Source organism: Orbicella faveolata, unplaced genomic scaffold (genome assembly GCF_042242905.1).
Source record: "Orbicella faveolata isolate gen_17 unplaced genomic scaffold, um_ofav_v1 contig_35, whole genome shotgun sequence".
Taxonomy (NCBI): domain Eukaryota; kingdom Metazoa; phylum Cnidaria; class Anthozoa; order Scleractinia; family Merulinidae; genus Orbicella; species Orbicella faveolata.
In genome coordinates, this window is record NW_028301564.1 from 21,017,973 (window position 1) to 21,035,046 (window position 17,074).

Consider the following 17,074-nt stretch of genomic DNA (forward strand, 5'->3'; position numbering starts at 1 on the left):
TGATACTGTGGAAAGTACAATGGCTTTCCTGTATTCTCATTGGCTGTATTTTCAGTGGCATGGTATAAAAGGAGATATAGGGAATTAACCAGTGGCAGATCTAGGGGAGGGGCCCTGGTCCTCCCCCGACCCCCGACCCCGCCTATTTTGGGTAAAACAAAAAAAAATCGCAGAAGGAAGAAAAGCCAGCAAGGCAAGCAAAGAAAAAACAGTATCCCCCCCTTAGCAAGGTCTGAATCCGCCAATGTTAACGGGAAATTCAGGCCAAAAATTATCGGAATTGTGAGATACTCAGACTCACCCCACCTAATGGGGCCTCAATCTTGACTAGCCCAGAGAGTAACTAGGCCCACCCACCGCACAGTTGTTTTCAAATCAGCTAAGAATTTCTGCATCATATCGCGCTAACTCTAATCTAAAACATGCATGTTCTTACCAAAGAAATTCCGATTAGGGGATGATATCTGCATCCAATTTTAAAATACTCTTCAACATCTATCACTTTCTTGGGAGGAAGATCGAGGAGGTTGCATGAGAAGCCGTGATCTTTTTGGTCAGCACCAAAATTGCGCAGCTCCTGAGGACGAGTATGCGCAGATCAGCTTACAATAAATTTGGAGGTAAAATTGCTTGTACAGTTGCATTCTCGTCCCCAGAGCCCACGATCCTTCTGGCCTGCGGCAGGGATCGAGAGCTCTGGCTAGACCTATTGGCGGGACCCGATTTTCTAAGCATGAGCAGAGTATTCGTTTCGTATTCTCAGCCAATCAGATTTGTCATATTTGACGGGAAGTCCGTGAATCGCGGACTTCCGGTGTTGGACAAGAGCTCTCGATCCCTGCCGCAGGCCAGAAGGACCGTGGGCTCTGGGGACGAGAATGGTACGGTTGGCCATGTTCGTGGAGATCTCTCCGAGTTGAGTGGAAATTCCTACATGATGTCGTTAGATTTATCATCAGTAGCGATCATGGAGACCAGCAAGGATCAATTTTGCGCGGAAACGATGAAGCGCCTCGATTTTCAGAGAAAGAACGAACGGTTCTGTGATGTGATTCTGGAAGTTGGCTCAGGCGACGATCAAGCTCGTTTGAAAGCTCACAGAGTCGTGTTATGTGCAGTAAGTCCGTTCTTTAACAACGCTCTTAACAGTGACATGAAAGAAAGGAAAGAAGGAGTGATCCGACTGGAAGAGACGAGCAAAGATGTGATGGAAGAAGTGTTGGAATATCTGTACACAGGACATGTTGAAATCCACGAGGACAATGCCTTTGATTTGCTTGAAATAGCTGACTTTTTGGTTGTTCCAAGTCTTAAAAAGCTAACGTGTGACTTTGTCTCACGAAACTTGTCCCTTTCAAACTGCATCGATGCCTATTACACTGCCGTGAAGTATCAAAGTCCTGAACTGGAAGAAGAAGCAAAGAATTTTATTTTCGAAAATTTCATGGATGTCACAGAATCTGCCGATTTTCAGAATTTGAGTGTGGCAGAAGTCGAGGAGTGGATATCAAGTGATTACATCACGGTAAATGGGGAACACGACGTTTTCCAAGTGATTGTGAAGTGGCTGGAGGGTGATGAGAGCAGAAAACAGGAGAGCTTTTTCCTGTTGTTTCGTCACGTTCGTCTTCTTTACATGTCACGCAATGATATTTTTAACCTCATTCTTCCGCATCCTTTGGTGAAAGACAATACTGCTTGTACAGGACTTGCACTAGATGTCTTGAAAGAACTCTCGTATGGCACAGAAGAATGCTTTTTTGCACAGCCGCCAAGAAGGTGCCTGAGCGAACACAAAGATGTCATTGTTGCCTGTGGACAAAAGGAAACACTGTGTTACCTTCCATCAGAGAACAAGTGGTACAAGCTGGCAGATATGATGAAACTGCTGCCCCCACCACACAGAAATCAATTTGTTCAGTCCTCCATGAGTGCTTGTCATGGTAAACTTTACATAACTGGTTTTGAAGATGACTATGATAATCTTGTAACCCAGAGATATGACCCTTTGGTAAATTCCTGGACACCTCTTGCGCCTTTCACTGATGAAATTCCTTCTAATTTTCCAGTTGTTGTTAATTTTCAAGGATTTTTGTATACATTTGGAGGATGGCTTGTCCGCAAATTCAATCCTGACACAAACTTGTGGCATGATGTACCATCCTTGAACATTGCAAGAAGTGGTATGTGTGCTGTGGCTGACCAAAACTCTTTGTACACAATAGGAGGTTATGCAAAAGATGCAATCTCTGATGTCGTAGAAGTATTTGACCCGGCAAGAAACTCTTGGAGCAGAATTGCCTCAACTCCTTCCAAAAGAATGTTTGCTTGTGGTGCAGTTGTCAAGAGTAGAGTGTTCGTATTTGGAGGCTTCGGCAGTGAAGCATCAGATTCCAAACTCGTAGAGGTGTATGACCCTGCCACAAACACATGGAGTAGCATTCCCTGGATGAGTGCACCAAAATACATTTATAACTGTGTGAGCTTTAAAGGAAAGATCTTTGTGCTGGGCATGAAACAAGGCATATCCCAGACATCTTCTTTAAAGGTGTATGATGTCGATAGAAATGACTGGGGATCGTGTTCAAGTGTTCCAAATGGTATTCAGGTGTTCACAATTGCTCCCCTAAGAATACCATGCAAATTTTTGGATGCATCACACCAGTAGGTTATTAAACAGGACAACAAAATTTGTTCTACTGTTCTGGAGTATTTGAGGACATTCGCACAAAAATGTTGGGGTCATGGACTTTGTTTCAGAGATAAAGCATGTGGAAAACTAGTCTGATTTTGAAAAATAGGCAAACGTTAATCAGCATGGTCTCCAGGGTTTTTAGCTTAAAATATCAAAGATGAATCAACGGAGACAAACTATCCTAGTAATATTCTGCATTTAGTGAATCTGTTACGTTTGATAATTCCAAGTGTTGCCAATGTTTTCACAAAACTTAACCCTTCAAGAGGCATTTGAAACCACCAGACAGATAAACCAAGAGCTAAAAAGAACATAATCCAGTGGTGCATTCTGCAAAAAAAATTAAACTTCTAATTGATAGATTTTCTTCATTTTTTCACTAAACATAGAAAATCGCTAGAGAAAATGATCCATCAAATGAAAAATAGGGGTCACCAAACGTCCAAGATAGTTAAATCCAGGCAAAGCTATAGCAATGGCCATCTGCACTATCACTGCTCATTCTATTACTTAGCCATGCTTGATGCATAACCTGGCATGTGAATTTGCATGCACAGTAAGAATGCACAGAAACAATCGGTGCGAATGTCCTTAAAATTCCAGAATGTCTCGTAGAACGCTCAGGATTGTCACAAAGTTTTAAAGTAAACAACTATTATATCACTGGAGTAAGCAACTGCGAAACAGTTGTGGTCTGGAGGTATGACCCTCTTGGGAGGGGGATGTTAATGCATTCAACTCTCCACTCCCCCAACCCCTCAAAAAATGGATTTAATAAATAACATTTTAACTTAATGTCTTACTGCCAGGGGCCCACATTTCTGTAGTTCAGTATGCTACTGCTATTAGTAAGCAATTTTGGATGCAGTGCCGCTCTTTAATAACATATTCTTGCCAATCTTAGTTACATTTTACTCTGTTTTTGAATTACTGACTTGCATTCAGAGACTTAATCAATGATTTGGGGGGCCAGGTAAATGCCAACTTTTCTTAGGAATGGCCCAGCTGTTGGAGATTACCAACTAGGGTTACAAAGCAGATGCAACTTTTGCTCCCAGCTGGCTTATTTATGTTTGAAAAAGTTGATAGTTTGATATGCAGGGTTTTTTGCTCATTCCCTTAAAAAGAATTCCTAAAATCCTCCAAGCCTCATTATTTTTGTCAAGTGTAATTCAGATTCAACTTAACTTAATTTAATGTGTCCTCCGCATCATAGAGAAACAGAAGGAGGAGGGACCTTTCAAGTTCATGGGGCAAAGCTCTGGAATGGAATTCTTCTAGAAATACATAAAAAGGACACCATCCGTTCCTTTAGTTTGGCCATGAAAACACATTTCTTAGCATAATGTTGTGAATAGAGTTATTCATGTGCTCTGAATTAATTTTTAATTTTCAATGATTGATTTTTATATATATTATAACTATATATGTATAGTTGTTTTGCAATTAATATTCATACTTTGTACTATTCTTAGTTATTATTATAGACCTTTCCTGCATTCCACTTCAGTCCGTTTGAACAATAGCTCCAAAGCGAGGTTGGGGTGGACGTTTTCATACATTTGCTGTATTTTTGTCCGCCCAGACCTTGACTCAGCGCCATTGTTTGTTGGAATGCAGGAAAGGTCCATTACTTGTAAGAGTTTAGCTCAGAGGGCCATTAGTTCATTAGTTCATACTGTTATGTGTCACTCTCTCTAAATTAAAGTTGTTTATTTATTTATTATTTGTTTATCAGGGAAAAGTCAAAAAAGGTTTTGGCTTCAAATTCTTCAAAGGGGCAAAAGTAAAATAGAATTTTGCTGATCTCACCTAGATGCCCACAGATTGATTATTTTGTTCCAACCGGATAAGTTTGACTTACCTCTATGTTCAGCTGTTGTCTTTTCAGGGTTAATTATTGTTATGTCTCAGCAGTGGCGGATCTAGGGAAGGGGCCAGTTCCCCCCCCCCCCCCCCCTTATTTTGGGTAAAAAAAAAAAAGAAATCACAGAAGGAAGAAAAGCCGGTAGAGCAAGCAAAACAAAACCACCCCCACCCCCTTAGCTCAAGGTCTGGATCCGCCACTATTCAGTTGTTGTATATAAACCATTTAAAAGTAATGATTGTTATTACCATTGACAGATGGTTATTTTAGAGAACCAGAACACAGGCTGTACGTTTGGATTTCAATAAACTTAAATGTTCATGGTGTGATTGTAACCAAAAACCCTTAAAACTTTGGTTTGAGAGCAAATGGAACAAATAGTTTATCTGAAAAATACATTTCTGGACCTATTTTGTAATCAACTTAAATTTCCAGCCATGGTGAGGTGAGATGGTTAGTGCGCTAAACTCTGGATCGAGTTGTCCAGGCGAAAATATAAGCGGACAGCCATAGATCAAACCCGATTCACTCGATGGGTGGGAAGGTGGAACGTCAGCCTCTTCGCTTTCGTGGCCTCGAGTAAAGTGATTGGGTGGAAGGCGGGTAAATTCTTTTATACTGCCATTTGCATACCGTAAATCTTCGAATTAGCGCCCCCCACCCCCCTCCCTCGGATAAGCGCCCCCTTCAAATAAGCGCCCCTCCTATCGGCCAAAATTTAAAATAAGGGCCCCCTCCCCTCTCCCTATTTTGTGGACGAGTAATGAGGCAGCAAAGGATGTATAGTTTTCGTTTTGTAGTATTAGATTTGTATATTGTTTCAATTTGTGACCACGTGAATTTCTAATGGTGCCGCGATCTAAACTTTGGGATCAGATTTTTACGTCGATAAAGAGCTTATGTTGTTGTTTGCGTGCAGATAATGTATTTAAAAAAATGATCATGTCAGTGCACGATTTGGGAAAAATTAAATAAGCGCCCGCCCTCGATTAAGCGCCCTCCTCGAATAAGCGCCCCCCGTCTTCTCCCAAATTTGAAATAAGCGCCCCGGGCGCTTATTCGAGGATTTACGGTAATCCCCAGGGTATTATTTGCAATGCAAAAGATTTACATAGTGGCCCTGATCAAATTAGCTCAATAAGAACGATAAATACAAAAGACGGATCACGTATAAATACAGTCTCGTTAATCTCAGATTAACAACCGTGGTTTTGGCAAACGGACAGACTGATATCCTATCCAGCAAGCCTTTTTGATTTAAACTAAGGTAAGAAATTAGTGTCCATGGTTGTATTTTCGATTTTTTTAGCTAGTGGTCTCCGTTTTATATGTTTTCGCGCAACTCGTCAATACCAAACTTGAAAGCACTAATTACCACCAGTGGCTTTTAAAGCACGTTTATCGGAAGGAACACCCTTTAACCCGAGTTAGCGGCTACTTGTCCAGGCTGATTGTTCAGTAATTTCGTATCATATATATGACCATATTTTCAGTTAGCCCGAGAGAATATAGCATTCAAGTTATTTCTTCGTTCTGAGACTAAAATCGAGTTTGGCGCCAACCCTTGACGCTTGCCAACCGGCTACTCATACGTAGTGTTCATACGTAGTTAATCGAGGGAAATGGTCATGAAACCTAGCAGAGTTCTTTGTAGTATGTTTTTGCTTGCTATTTTGGGGGTTGACTTTGCACGTCACAAAACCTGGTAAAATACAAATGGTGGTTATATGTGTTCATACAACTAACGAGTAGAAGCATTGCATTGCGATTTTGTAATTCATGTATAGTCAATGAGCATAAAACAAAACATATGCAGGGTGAAGAACCTTCCAACATAAATATCAGTCTGTTTGTTTCCTTCTCTGATGTTTACCGGCCTTCCTAACCATCGTCTTCTGTTAACTATTGCAATCGTTTAACCGGCTGCGTTTGCGGATTACGCTTCAGTTAGAATATTGCTCTTGGGATATTCCATTCTATTGCATAGATAATTTAAAAAACACCGGATTGTTCTTATTCGTAAAATCTGAGTTCTTCGCCTCGCCCAGTGAAAATACTTTTTTTTTAATCCGTTTTAAGAGCGGAGCACCGGCGGACGGAAGGACCACCACGCGGAGCACCATACTCATGTAGAGAAGAAAAGGAAACCCATGAATTGATTTTCTCATGGTTGTCATGACTAGCGGTATCGCTCTTGGGCGCGTATGCACGACGACGAAATCGTGCAACATGGCGGCTATACTCCAGCTAATAGATTGACCGAGACATTCAGCCTTGGTTTACAGCGTACAGCTTTGATATTGGACGTCCACGCTCTGGTCAATTGACACCTGTCAAAACAAGGTATCCGCTGACCAGTATCACGTGACAACATCGCAGGCTCACGTTTAAAAATCATCAAAGTCACGTGTTTTCTTGAAAATGACCGTTGCCCCAGGTATTGGTTTTCGATTGGATCGTAAGCTCAAGCCAGATTAACTTGTAATCAGAAGCTCCTCTTTTAGGCTTGGCTAAATCTATATATTATGCATGGAAGAATATCGATATCGTCAGGGTTACAGGAATGTATGACTTTTCTTTCAACAACATCATTAAGTTCAATTTGACTTTTTCAAGACAGAATCTAACATTTTTTTCAAAGCAAACGTACTTGGTCTTTGAGGTTCGTTAAAATGGTTGTCATATCAATTTCAGTAGACTTTCTCGATTACACTCTAGACCTCATTTATCAGACCACCGTTTTTGGTGTGATAGTTACTTGGGCTGCTCTTCCGCCCCTGTCTCCCTCCGATCCCCACCCTCGCTCCCCCAGGATATCACGAATTACATTTGATTGTAATAGTTTTCTTCCTCTTCAATTTTCATTCCTAAGTTTTAGACATGAACGAACTCGTAAGGCTGTCACTAGCAACTTGCATTATTGGTTGCGTTGCAGTTCTTCTACCAACAGGTGGGCATTTTACCTTCTTTTACAATAATTTTACCTTTATAACAGATCAATACTATCACCATTTACCCCGTAGTAGGTGGTCACTTCCAAGTGAAAAGGTCGAGGATGCTCTTCGCCTCCCCTAGGGTTGCAAATCCCGGAGATTATATAAGTCTCCTTCGGGGGTTAAATTTCACGACGAACATCCCCGACCTTTTCTTGGGAGTCCCCACTCCAGGAGCAATAATTCATTCTGCCAAATTGATTCCAAGCCTTTCATTCTGGCCCAGGCTCCCTGAGCCCTAAGACAGACAACTCACGTGACTTAGAGAAATCCAGCAGCTTAATAACTATATCAATCATTAATTCACACACTTTTACACACTTTATGCTTGATCAACCGCAAACAACTGATAAACGATCGTGCATAACCTTGATCAGTTAAGGAATGAGCTCTACAGGGCTCCACATTTTGATAATGTCTTTTTATCAATCTTTAGTCTGTCCACAGCTGTTTTCCTAGTCATACACCGGGGGAACGACTCCCATTTGAAAAGGTCGGGGATGGGTGTCTAAACATTTAGGCTGGCCTTGTCCAGCTACATTTATTTTTTTGCTTTTCGAGTCACCAATCGTGACACTTTGTCTCCTTGCGCCCCGAAACACGTGATGTGGCAACGCGTGTTTCGGGGTGCAAGTGAGTTCAAAGTACGGAACTTGATATAGTGCACGGGTCATTTTGCAATTTATGTGCGTTGGCTGTTGGGCTGGCATTACATATCTTCGCTACGCAGTGCTGACGAGCCCCAAGAAGGGCGAAACTGCTGTCCACTGTTGCGATCCTACTTTATCGGTTCTTGTCATGTTGGTGTCTCGAAACGTTTTTCACGTAGTATCAGCCTTGCAGTCTATTGTTTGTCTTCATACATTTTTTTTGGCTGATCAGATCTCTTGTAGATCCTACGTTGGCAGCGTTTATCGTATGCGGTCCCTTGCAGTTTCTGGTTTCTCGTATATTTTAGAGGCCAAATAAATCTCGAGACACGCCCAGATTGCTCCTTCAGGTGTGTAATTCAAGTATACCGGCAAGCATCCACGACCTTTTCACATGGGAGTCCACCTCTCCACGGGTCCGTGCTTTTTCGATGTTTCGTGCTGCTCGGTTGAATGAGTTCGTTCTTGCCGAATCTGTGGCTTTCAACGTGACGTGTAACTCCTGCAAGAACTCCTTTAATAAGAACACTGTCTTGCTTTGAGAAGGACACCTCACTGGACCAATTCATTCAGTGTAAACTAACTTACCACTACCAGCCAGGTTAAAAACTGTTACATAAATCAGTGACAACAAAACAGCCGCTTTATGGAAATCTAACTCAGTTTAACTTGTCCCTTATGGACGTCTTTTTAACCCGATGCTAATTTTGTGTTAACAGCATTCGCAGGTAGTAGTTTCTACTGTTACAAGTGCCCTGCAAGTCAACTCCAACCTTTGTCAGAATGTAATATGACCACTGACGAAAGATCGTGCGGGGATTCATCGGGAACGTAAGATACTCGTTTTATTCAAGCATAATCCTTAATTTCGGTACACAATAGGGGACATGTTGAGAGGAAGTCAAGCAGGGACGAACCCCTGCGAGTGTACCCATAGGGGGCACGTTGTAGGGACAGTACACAATTTGGTCCACATGCCCACGAAGCGGATATTGATTCATTTCTATGTGGTAGCGGGGACAGTTTGAAAAAGCAATTCACACGGTGCGACATGGAAATTTGAGGTCACTTTGTCCCGGCTTCATGGCGCACGAATTCAAACCAGTTGAATTTTTATATGCAACTGTTACGAGGACAAAAGTTTGTCCCCACAACAGAACTTTCATCAAAACGAATATGTCACACGAGGAAAACTGTCGCTACAACATGGTGTTTTCCTGTGTGTGTGCCGACCTTTAAACTCCGCTCTATTCTGTTAGAATAATGCTATTTATTTCGTTGTCTTGCCTTTATAGTAGGCCTCATTTCGAGGAAGGTTAAAAACACTTTCATAGGTTGTGAAGTTACTTCGTGTAACATTTGTTTGTCTTTAGACTTTTTCAAGACCTGATAATGCTACAAAACTGACATCAGTTACCTTAGACGACAAAAACTGCCATTCCAAAAACAAAGCAAATAGGTCACTATAGGGATAAGGTCGATTGGCGCCAGTCGTTAAGAGTTTTGTTACTCAGTAGAACCCTGTTAATACGGTCACCAACCAACGCGCCATGAAAATTTGGTGGTATCAACGGGGCGGTCGTACTGACAGGGTAGGGTTAAACCTCACGACTGGTCCAAATTGAGATACATCGCAATTCAGTTGCACTTCTAAACAACTGTTCTTTAATAGGCATCCGGAATGTGGATATAATTTACAAATTAAAACTTGAGTCAGTGTAAGAAATATGAACAATGCAAAGATGAACACAACTGGTTCGTGTGGTCGTATGATGGGGTAACTTGTAAAGGATTATGCAGGTTGGGATTTCAGAATTGGCTGTAAAACGGGGTGGCCGCATTAACGGAGTTTTCGTGTTAAAAAATGTATGGGCTTTTCTCCGGGACAAGAAAAAGTGGCCGTAATAACGAGGTGACCATATTAAACAGGTGATCTTAAGGTGGGGCTCCGCTATACCACCCAACTCAAAGATAGAGAAAATTTTGATTTGCCAAATTTGCCGCGGTTTCAAGATACTCGTCTTTGCTTTTTCATGTTGAGAACTCCTTTTGTTGAGGTTTGATATTTTTGTTTGCCATAGTTGTTTTGCAGCAACGATCGAGTTGATGAACGGCACGTTTATTGGGGTCAAAGATTGCTTCAGAGGGGACTACTGTAACAGCAGCAGTGTCTGTACCAATGTCACGGGAGGTCTGCCTGGTATTTCTTTCAAACGCTGTGAAGCAAGCTGCTGTTCTCAGAGTTCGTGTAACAAATACCTTCCCGCGTCTTGGCCGCCATCTCCCACAGTCTCAGCAACGTCCAGCGTGTCAGTCAATGCTACACAGACCCCAGCCACTAAAGCTAAAGACACAGATCCAACTGCTGCCGGCATTAACGTAAATGCTGTGTATTATCTGCCCATCTGTTTGCTTGCTGTAATTCAGATAATGAGTTAAGTTCTCAATTCAGAAAGAAAACAAGTATCTTGCACTACTTTGCCAGCACTATTTTGTATAGGATTGCTTCATGCGGTGGTAGTTCGGGTTTTGCGAACGCCACCTCGCTTTTATATCAAGCACTGTGAAATGTAGCCATAATACATACGAATTCCCTTATAACCTGGAATATAGTAAGCATGCAATACAGGTGGAAATAAAGCTAGCACTCATAAAGATGCAGAAGAAGCTACATACTGGAGAGTGAGAGTCTAACATAGGGTTGGCGGGATGCGGGAGGCGGGAGGCGGCATGAGCCTTTTCTCGTTGCCGGGATGCGGTATGGAAGGAAATTTGACGGCGGGATGCGGGATCGCAAGGGGTCGGAGGAAGGCGGGAAGTTGGTTATTTTCATAACCAAGACGGGATGGGGGAATTATTGTGGGAAATGGGATGTAAGATACGAACTCCCGTGTTTTACACACTTACCGAAGATTCATAAAACCGACACCTGTCGGTAGACCTATTATGTCACGGTGTGACGGCCTCAGCCTACTCACCTCATTCAGTCAATAGACTGAGACCAAATTAAAAACAAGCTTTTTACACGCGTTCGAGAAGATTAAATTGCCTAAAAGCACCATTCTTGTCTCGATGGACATCACTAGTCTATACACGCACGAACATACCACGAGAGAAGAGCATTACCACAGAGGCGCATGAGAAGCATGTGGAGAATCTTACAGAAATTTTAAGAAAACTCGTTCTAATTCAGTGGAAAAGATTATCTCCAAACCAATGGAACAGCCGTGGGTACGAAAATGGCTGTAGCCTTTGCTACTCATATTCATGGCCAAAATAGAAAAGAAAATACTCTGACAAAGCTACATTACACATATCGTTTGGAAAAAAATGTTTCTCTGCACAGAAAAACCAAACCACACGAAAGAAGATACTGCCCTTACCGGCGTTGACAAACCTAAAGGACACACTCATGGGGAAATGGCACCTTACACAGAATCAACCACAACCTGAAAGGAATTCTTTCGCGAGAACCCCCGCCCCCCACATCTCTCATCTCATATCACAAGGGAAAATCCCTAAAAGACATCCTGGTAAAAGCTAAGCTAATGAAGACTTTAGAACCAGGAGCACATGAGCCAGCTGATATGAGCTCCTGCCGAAAATCACCGATATACCAGCACACAAAACCAGACATTCTCAAACAGGGTCAGGATTTGGAGAACAGGGCAGCGAAACCCAACCAAAACGTTTTAGTTTGTCCCTGGAACAGGAAACCTAGACAAGGCACATCTTACAGTATGAAGAGCCGGGTTGACAGGGCAGGGTCGGGGGGTGGGGGTGGGGTAAGTATTGGGTGAACGTTTTGCCAGACAAACACCACCGCTGACATGTGGAAACGCGGGCTCTGAAAAGTAGATACAATTTTTCCTTAGTATTTTTTGCCCTGACCTACGGACTCTTTCACTTTGAAATTGTACATCATGTTTATGGATTTATTGTCGGAACCTATTACAGGGCCTGATAAGCAACAGTTTTGCGTGGAAATGATGAAACGCCTCGATATTCAGCGAAGGAACGAACAATTCTGTGATGTAATTCTAGAAGTTGGCTCCGGTGACGATCAAGCTCGTTTGGAAGCACACAGAATCGTGTTATGTGCAGCAAGTCCCTTCTTTAACAACGCTCTTAACAGTGACATGAAAGAAAAGAAAGAAGGAGTGATCCGATTAGAAGAGACGAGCAAAGCTGTGATGGAAGAAGTGTTGGAGTATCTGTACACAGGACATGTTGACATCAATGACCGCAATGTGTTCAATTTGTTTAAAATAGCTGATTATTTGATTGTTCCAAGTCTAAAAGAACAGTCAAGCGATTTCATTTTAAGGACCTTATCTCCTTGAAGCTGTTTTATGGCATATTATTACGCAGCGAGGTATTTAGATTATGAATTGGAGGAAATAGCGCAGAACTTCACGTTCGATGAGTTCGAGGACGCCGCGGAGTCCGATGATTTTCTGAATTTGAGCTTGAAACAGGTGGAAGAGTGGGTTTCAAGTGATCAAATCGTTGTAGAAGAAGAGGAACAAGTTTTCCAGGTGATTGTGAAGTGGATGGAGAAAAGCGAGAACAGCAAGCATCCGAGTTTTTTCCAGTTGTTTCGTCACGTTCGTCTCGTTTACGTGTCACGCAACTACGTTTTTGACGTCATTCTGCCGCATCCGTTGGTGAAAAGCAGTAAATTGTGTTCAGAGTTTGTCTTTGATGTCATGCAAGAGGTTTCAAATGGTACAGAAGAGTGCTATTTTGCCCAGCCGTCAAGAGACTGCCTCCAAACTCACGACAACACTATTGTTGTAGTTGAAGGAAAGCGATCGTTGTGTTACATTGCGTCAGAAGACAGGTGGTATAAGTTTGATTCGATACGGCATTCTTTGCACGATCGAAATACCTTGGCAGCAGCCATGACCACGTGTCAAGGGAAATTGTACGTTGTTGGCGGAAATGATAAAGGCCCTGCAGCAGAATGCTATGATCCTTTCATGAATTCTGGTAATCAAGTTAAGTCTTTTAATCTGAAAACAATCAGCTATGCTGGAGTTGTTTGTTTCCAAGGGCATTTGTATGTGATTGGTGGAGAGGCCAATACTAAAACGAGACTGAACTCTGTGCTTAAATACAGTCCTGATACAGACCTGTGGCACAGAGTATCCCCTCTTAGCAGCCCCAGGTCCTCTGTTTGTGCTGTTGCAGATAGCAAATCCCTGTATGCGATCGGTGGCAACTCCTCAACTGGATACCTGGACATTGCTGAAAAGTATGATCCTGATACAGACTCCTGGAGTAAAATTCCTTCAACCATTTGGAAAAGGGCAGGTGCCTGCGGTGCAATTGTTGGAGAGAAAGTGTTTGTCTTTGGGGGCTTAGCCAGTGCAGCACTGTCAGTGAACTTTATGGAGATGTATGATCCAAGTGCCAATAATTGGATCAGTATCAACTCTGCCATTGCACCAAGAGGGTTTTCAAGAGCAGTTAGTGTTAAGGGACAGATCTTTGTGCTTGGTTGTTTTGACCAAGATGACCCACCTGAAGGGGTGGCATCCTTGTGGATGTATGATGTTGATGGGAATGAGTGGAAACCTTGCCGTAAGCTCCCCTTTGTCTTGGGCAAACTTGGTCTTCTGTCTCCTTTAAGAGTACCAATTGGCTGGCTAAATTGGGGCAATAGCTTGTAGAAAATGCATCAAATGTTCACCTTGTCACATTGTGTAGTTCCAGAAAATGTCCATACCTCCCTCACAGAAGGGACCCCCCCCCCCCCTTGGAGATTCCGATTAAGCTTCATACATTTCATTAAATTTTTTGGTCTTATGGATACCCCCACCTCCTAGGAGATTCCAATACCTTCTGAGGAAGGGGTATTGATATTTTCTGGAGCTGCACATTGAGGTGTACATTGGGGGCTGGAAGACCAGCTACTTGCAGGAAAATAACCTTTTTCATTTAAACCATCATTGAAATGATACCTTGGGAGACTTGAGCAGCATAATTAATTACAAGATCAATTATTAAATTTGTACTTTGAACAAACATGGCTTTAAGGCCATCTTATTCCCAGAGGTCATGATTCTTTTGGTCAGCACCAAGAAATCGAACCTCTGGGGGAAATCAGAAGGGTGAGCCATCGTTAATCACAGCGGTAACTCTCTTCGGACTACGCATATTCAGAAACCATCACTGAACTTGAATGTATGTGCACAATCAGGCCAGAACCAGGGGATATTCTGGTCCTTGGTTTTTATCTCATTTAGAGTATCGAGTGTTCGGCCACCAGTGGCTGAAACTCATGATTTATAGTTTTAGATGTTTCTATTTTTATAGGGTGCGTACTTACTGAGTGACCTGTTATTTCAGTTGACCTCTGAATAAATTTATTATAATATTAAATTTATTAGCTTAATTTTTTACTTTTGGAATAGCAGGTTCCTTGATTAATTTGGCCTAGGGAGAGCCCAGTTGTTATAGTGAATGCTTCGTTTTGTCGTATACTTTCATCGTTGAAATTTAACAAATATTGCCCAACGTTGTACCAAAGTGTTTGTGCATTCCAAATCGAAATTGACCACATGAAATTATTTTGGGGGAATCCTTATAGTGGGATTTAGTGCTCACTATTTGTTTTGTGTTGTATGTTTGTGTACTGACTCCAGGCTGCCTGCCCTTTTTAACTCTCTAGATATTTCAGGTAGCCAGGCCCCTAACTCTATTGATATATAGCTTTGTAAAAATATTTGTGTGAGACCAAGGGGGAATAAAGGTTGTTGTTGTTTTGATGGCAGAGAACTTTTGTGACTACTTGGGAAATAGCCGCCTGCTTTGTTCAAGCAAAATATCCTCTTAAACATTAGGTTGTTTATTTGTTTGTTTCTGTTCGAAGAATTTCACTGAAAACCAAAATGAAATGCTTGAAACAAAAATTTTCAGTTCAAGATATTATGTTAACCTGCTAGTTTTCTTTAATTACGTAACCGTTTGAATGCCTCACATGACTTCTTCCTAATAAGGCTAACAGACGTTTTTTTTCTCATGGAAAACAACATCAAAATTTAAGAACTTGATTGAAAGCTTTCTTTGGAGGGAAGAGAGGGGTGGGGAGGGGGCGGTGGGGAAGGCGGAGAGGGTTGTGGAATAAAAATTGGATGGCCGAAATTTTAGTGTTGTGTGGTACTGAGGAAGCCTGCCGGCTTTCACCCCAGCAGTTTTAAGCCTTTATTTCAAAACGAGGCCCGCTTGAAAAATGAAGAGGGGTAAAGTGACTTCATTTAAAAACTAAGAATTTGAATCTCAACTCGTGGTGAAACAGGAAGAAGTCGAAAATAATGCAAGGACATCGCTCTTACTTAAGGTGGCCGAACACAGTTTTCAAGTGCCTATGCCTAATTTCACCATTACTTTAAAACTATTTCTGCTTTGGCGCCCGTTTTTTGCAAGAGTCAAGGTTACCCACAGAAGGGTTTATTCTCGCATTTTGGCTAAGGTGTGTGCTGTTGCCATGGCAACGGGGCTGGTTAAAAACAAAGCTTAAAAAATGGTTTTTGTTTATTTAAAAAAAATCCAGTCGTTAGATTTTTTTCATCATTTGCCCACCACGAATTGACATTAAATCCCTTCTGTCAACACTGTTCTAATAAAATTTTGACATAGACGATTTTCGTAATTCCCCGTAAATCGTTTTCACTGCCTGTTCTGTATTATTAAAAATTCCCTATGTCAAAATTGAGATTTTTTGTGATACATCATTCACGTAGTTTCTGAACTATTTTTTTGCCAAATTTGTTGAAATTCTAACAACTGGATCGTTAGAAATCGGCAAGTTTCTGCAAAAGCAATCGGTCTCAATTTTTGGAGCAACTGCGCATGTACTCCATTCAACTGGGTTCTTTCGGTAACAAAGAAAAAGTTGAGAATTGCGGGGTTCTATGCATCCTTACCATTTTTAATATATCTTTGTAATAAAAGACTAAAGCCATCAATACACTGCGTTCAAATATAGAGAAAAATAGCACAGATAGTGCGGGTGTTGAGTAGATAAAATGATCACTGGATCGTTCTATTAACGGCATATTTGTTTTTTCCAATCCTTGTGCGTGCGCTGAATTACATCAGCAAAAGCGCGCGCGAAAACTGTGTTCGACCACCTTAATACGCAGACTTTCTTGTAACACACACGTGCAACGAAAGTTAGAACTTTAATGTTCATTCCAACCTCGTTCCCAGGATCTTTCATCTTCCCGCCTACCCGGAGTGAGAGAGGGCGGGAACAAGAGAGACCCTGGCAACGAGGTTGCATTCACTGTCCAGCATGTAGTTTCTTCCGTATCTTATTACAAGTTTGGCTTACATTTTTCTATCAATGACACTGAAATTGATCGTGTTAACAAAGTTTTGTTTCAAGGAGTTATACTCAGTAGGCATTATCTATAAATCAAGTTTTTGCCTTGATAAGACCTCCTTACGTACTCTATTGTAGTTTAGAAAACAGCCCCAAGAAAATACGCGCCCTAATTGGTTTAAAATCGTGTTTCTATTTAACAATTAGATTATGAGCTCGAGATTTCTATGCGGCCGAAGGCCGAATCAACTATCGCCTCGATAGAATCCGTTTATGTCCTTTTTTTAGTCTTCTCAGGAATTTAATTATCCATTTACATCTAAACTTTCTTCCAAAACTTCGGAAAAACAATAAAAACGTCGCATTTCGTGGACGACCGACAGCTACTGCACTCTAATGGCTGATAGTATACGAGTAGTTCAGCCAATCAGATTGCAGCATTTGCATTAGTATGCTGGTAGAATTCTACTAAAACTTGATAGAAACACAGCGCGAGCTGTTGACGTAATGATGGCAAGAGCAAAGAGAATTTACATT

The 17,074-nt window shown here is 41.7% G+C and overlaps 4 protein-coding genes across 4 annotated transcripts; all 4 read left to right on the top strand.

The window, feature by feature from the left end:
• The first annotated feature begins 589 nt into the window (after positions 1 to 589).
• Positions 590 to 4,913, top strand: LOC110064019 (kelch-like protein 28). Its single transcript, XM_020771022.2, has one exon. It carries the CDS (start codon positions 590 to 592, stop codon positions 2,666 to 2,668), a length of 2,079 nt encoding a protein of 692 aa, XP_020626681.2. The 3' UTR covers positions 2,669 to 4,913.
• A 579-nt stretch (positions 4,914 to 5,492) lies between these two features.
• LOC149103715 (uncharacterized) lies at positions 5,493 to 11,494 on the top strand. Its single transcript, XM_089273622.1, has 4 exons — positions 5,493 to 5,829; positions 7,435 to 7,512; positions 8,925 to 9,036; positions 10,287 to 11,494. Exons 2-4 carry the CDS (start codon positions 7,443 to 7,445, stop codon positions 10,642 to 10,644), a joined length of 540 nt encoding a protein of 179 aa, XP_089129748.1. The 5' UTR covers positions 5,493 to 5,829; positions 7,435 to 7,442; the 3' UTR covers positions 10,645 to 11,494.
• A 544-nt stretch (positions 11,495 to 12,038) lies between these two features.
• LOC149103716 (kelch-like protein 7) lies at positions 12,039 to 14,978 on the top strand. Its single transcript, XM_089273800.1, has one exon. It carries the CDS (start codon positions 12,558 to 12,560, stop codon positions 13,878 to 13,880), a length of 1,323 nt encoding a protein of 440 aa, XP_089129926.1. The 5' UTR covers positions 12,039 to 12,557; the 3' UTR covers positions 13,881 to 14,978.
• Positions 12,129 to 12,548, top strand: LOC149103717 (kelch-like protein 7). The gene has a single exon (XM_089274204.1). The coding sequence runs from the start codon at positions 12,129 to 12,131 to the stop codon at positions 12,546 to 12,548; it is 420 nt and encodes a 139-aa protein (XP_089130330.1).
• Positions 14,979 to 17,074: the final 2,096 nt, after the last annotated feature.

Coding starts and splice junctions, on each gene's coding strand:
- LOC110064019 (XM_020771022.2), top strand. CDS start 590: ATGCGCAGATCAGCTTACAATAAATTTGGAGGTAAAATTGCTTGTACA.
- LOC149103715 (XM_089273622.1), top strand. CDS start 7,443: ATGAACGAACTCGTAAGGCTGTCACTAGCAACTTGCATTATTGGTTGC. Junction 7,513..8,924: donor TGCAGTTCTTCTACCAACAG/GTGGGCATTTTA, acceptor TTGTGTTAACAG/CATTCGCAGGTAGTAGTTTC. Junction 9,037..10,286: donor TGCGGGGATTCATCGGGAAC/GTAAGATACTCG, acceptor TGTTTGCCATAG/TTGTTTTGCAGCAACGATCG.
- LOC149103717 (XM_089274204.1), top strand. CDS start 12,129: ATGTTTATGGATTTATTGTCGGAACCTATTACAGGGCCTGATAAGCAA.
- LOC149103716 (XM_089273800.1), top strand. CDS start 12,558: ATGGCATATTATTACGCAGCGAGGTATTTAGATTATGAATTGGAGGAA.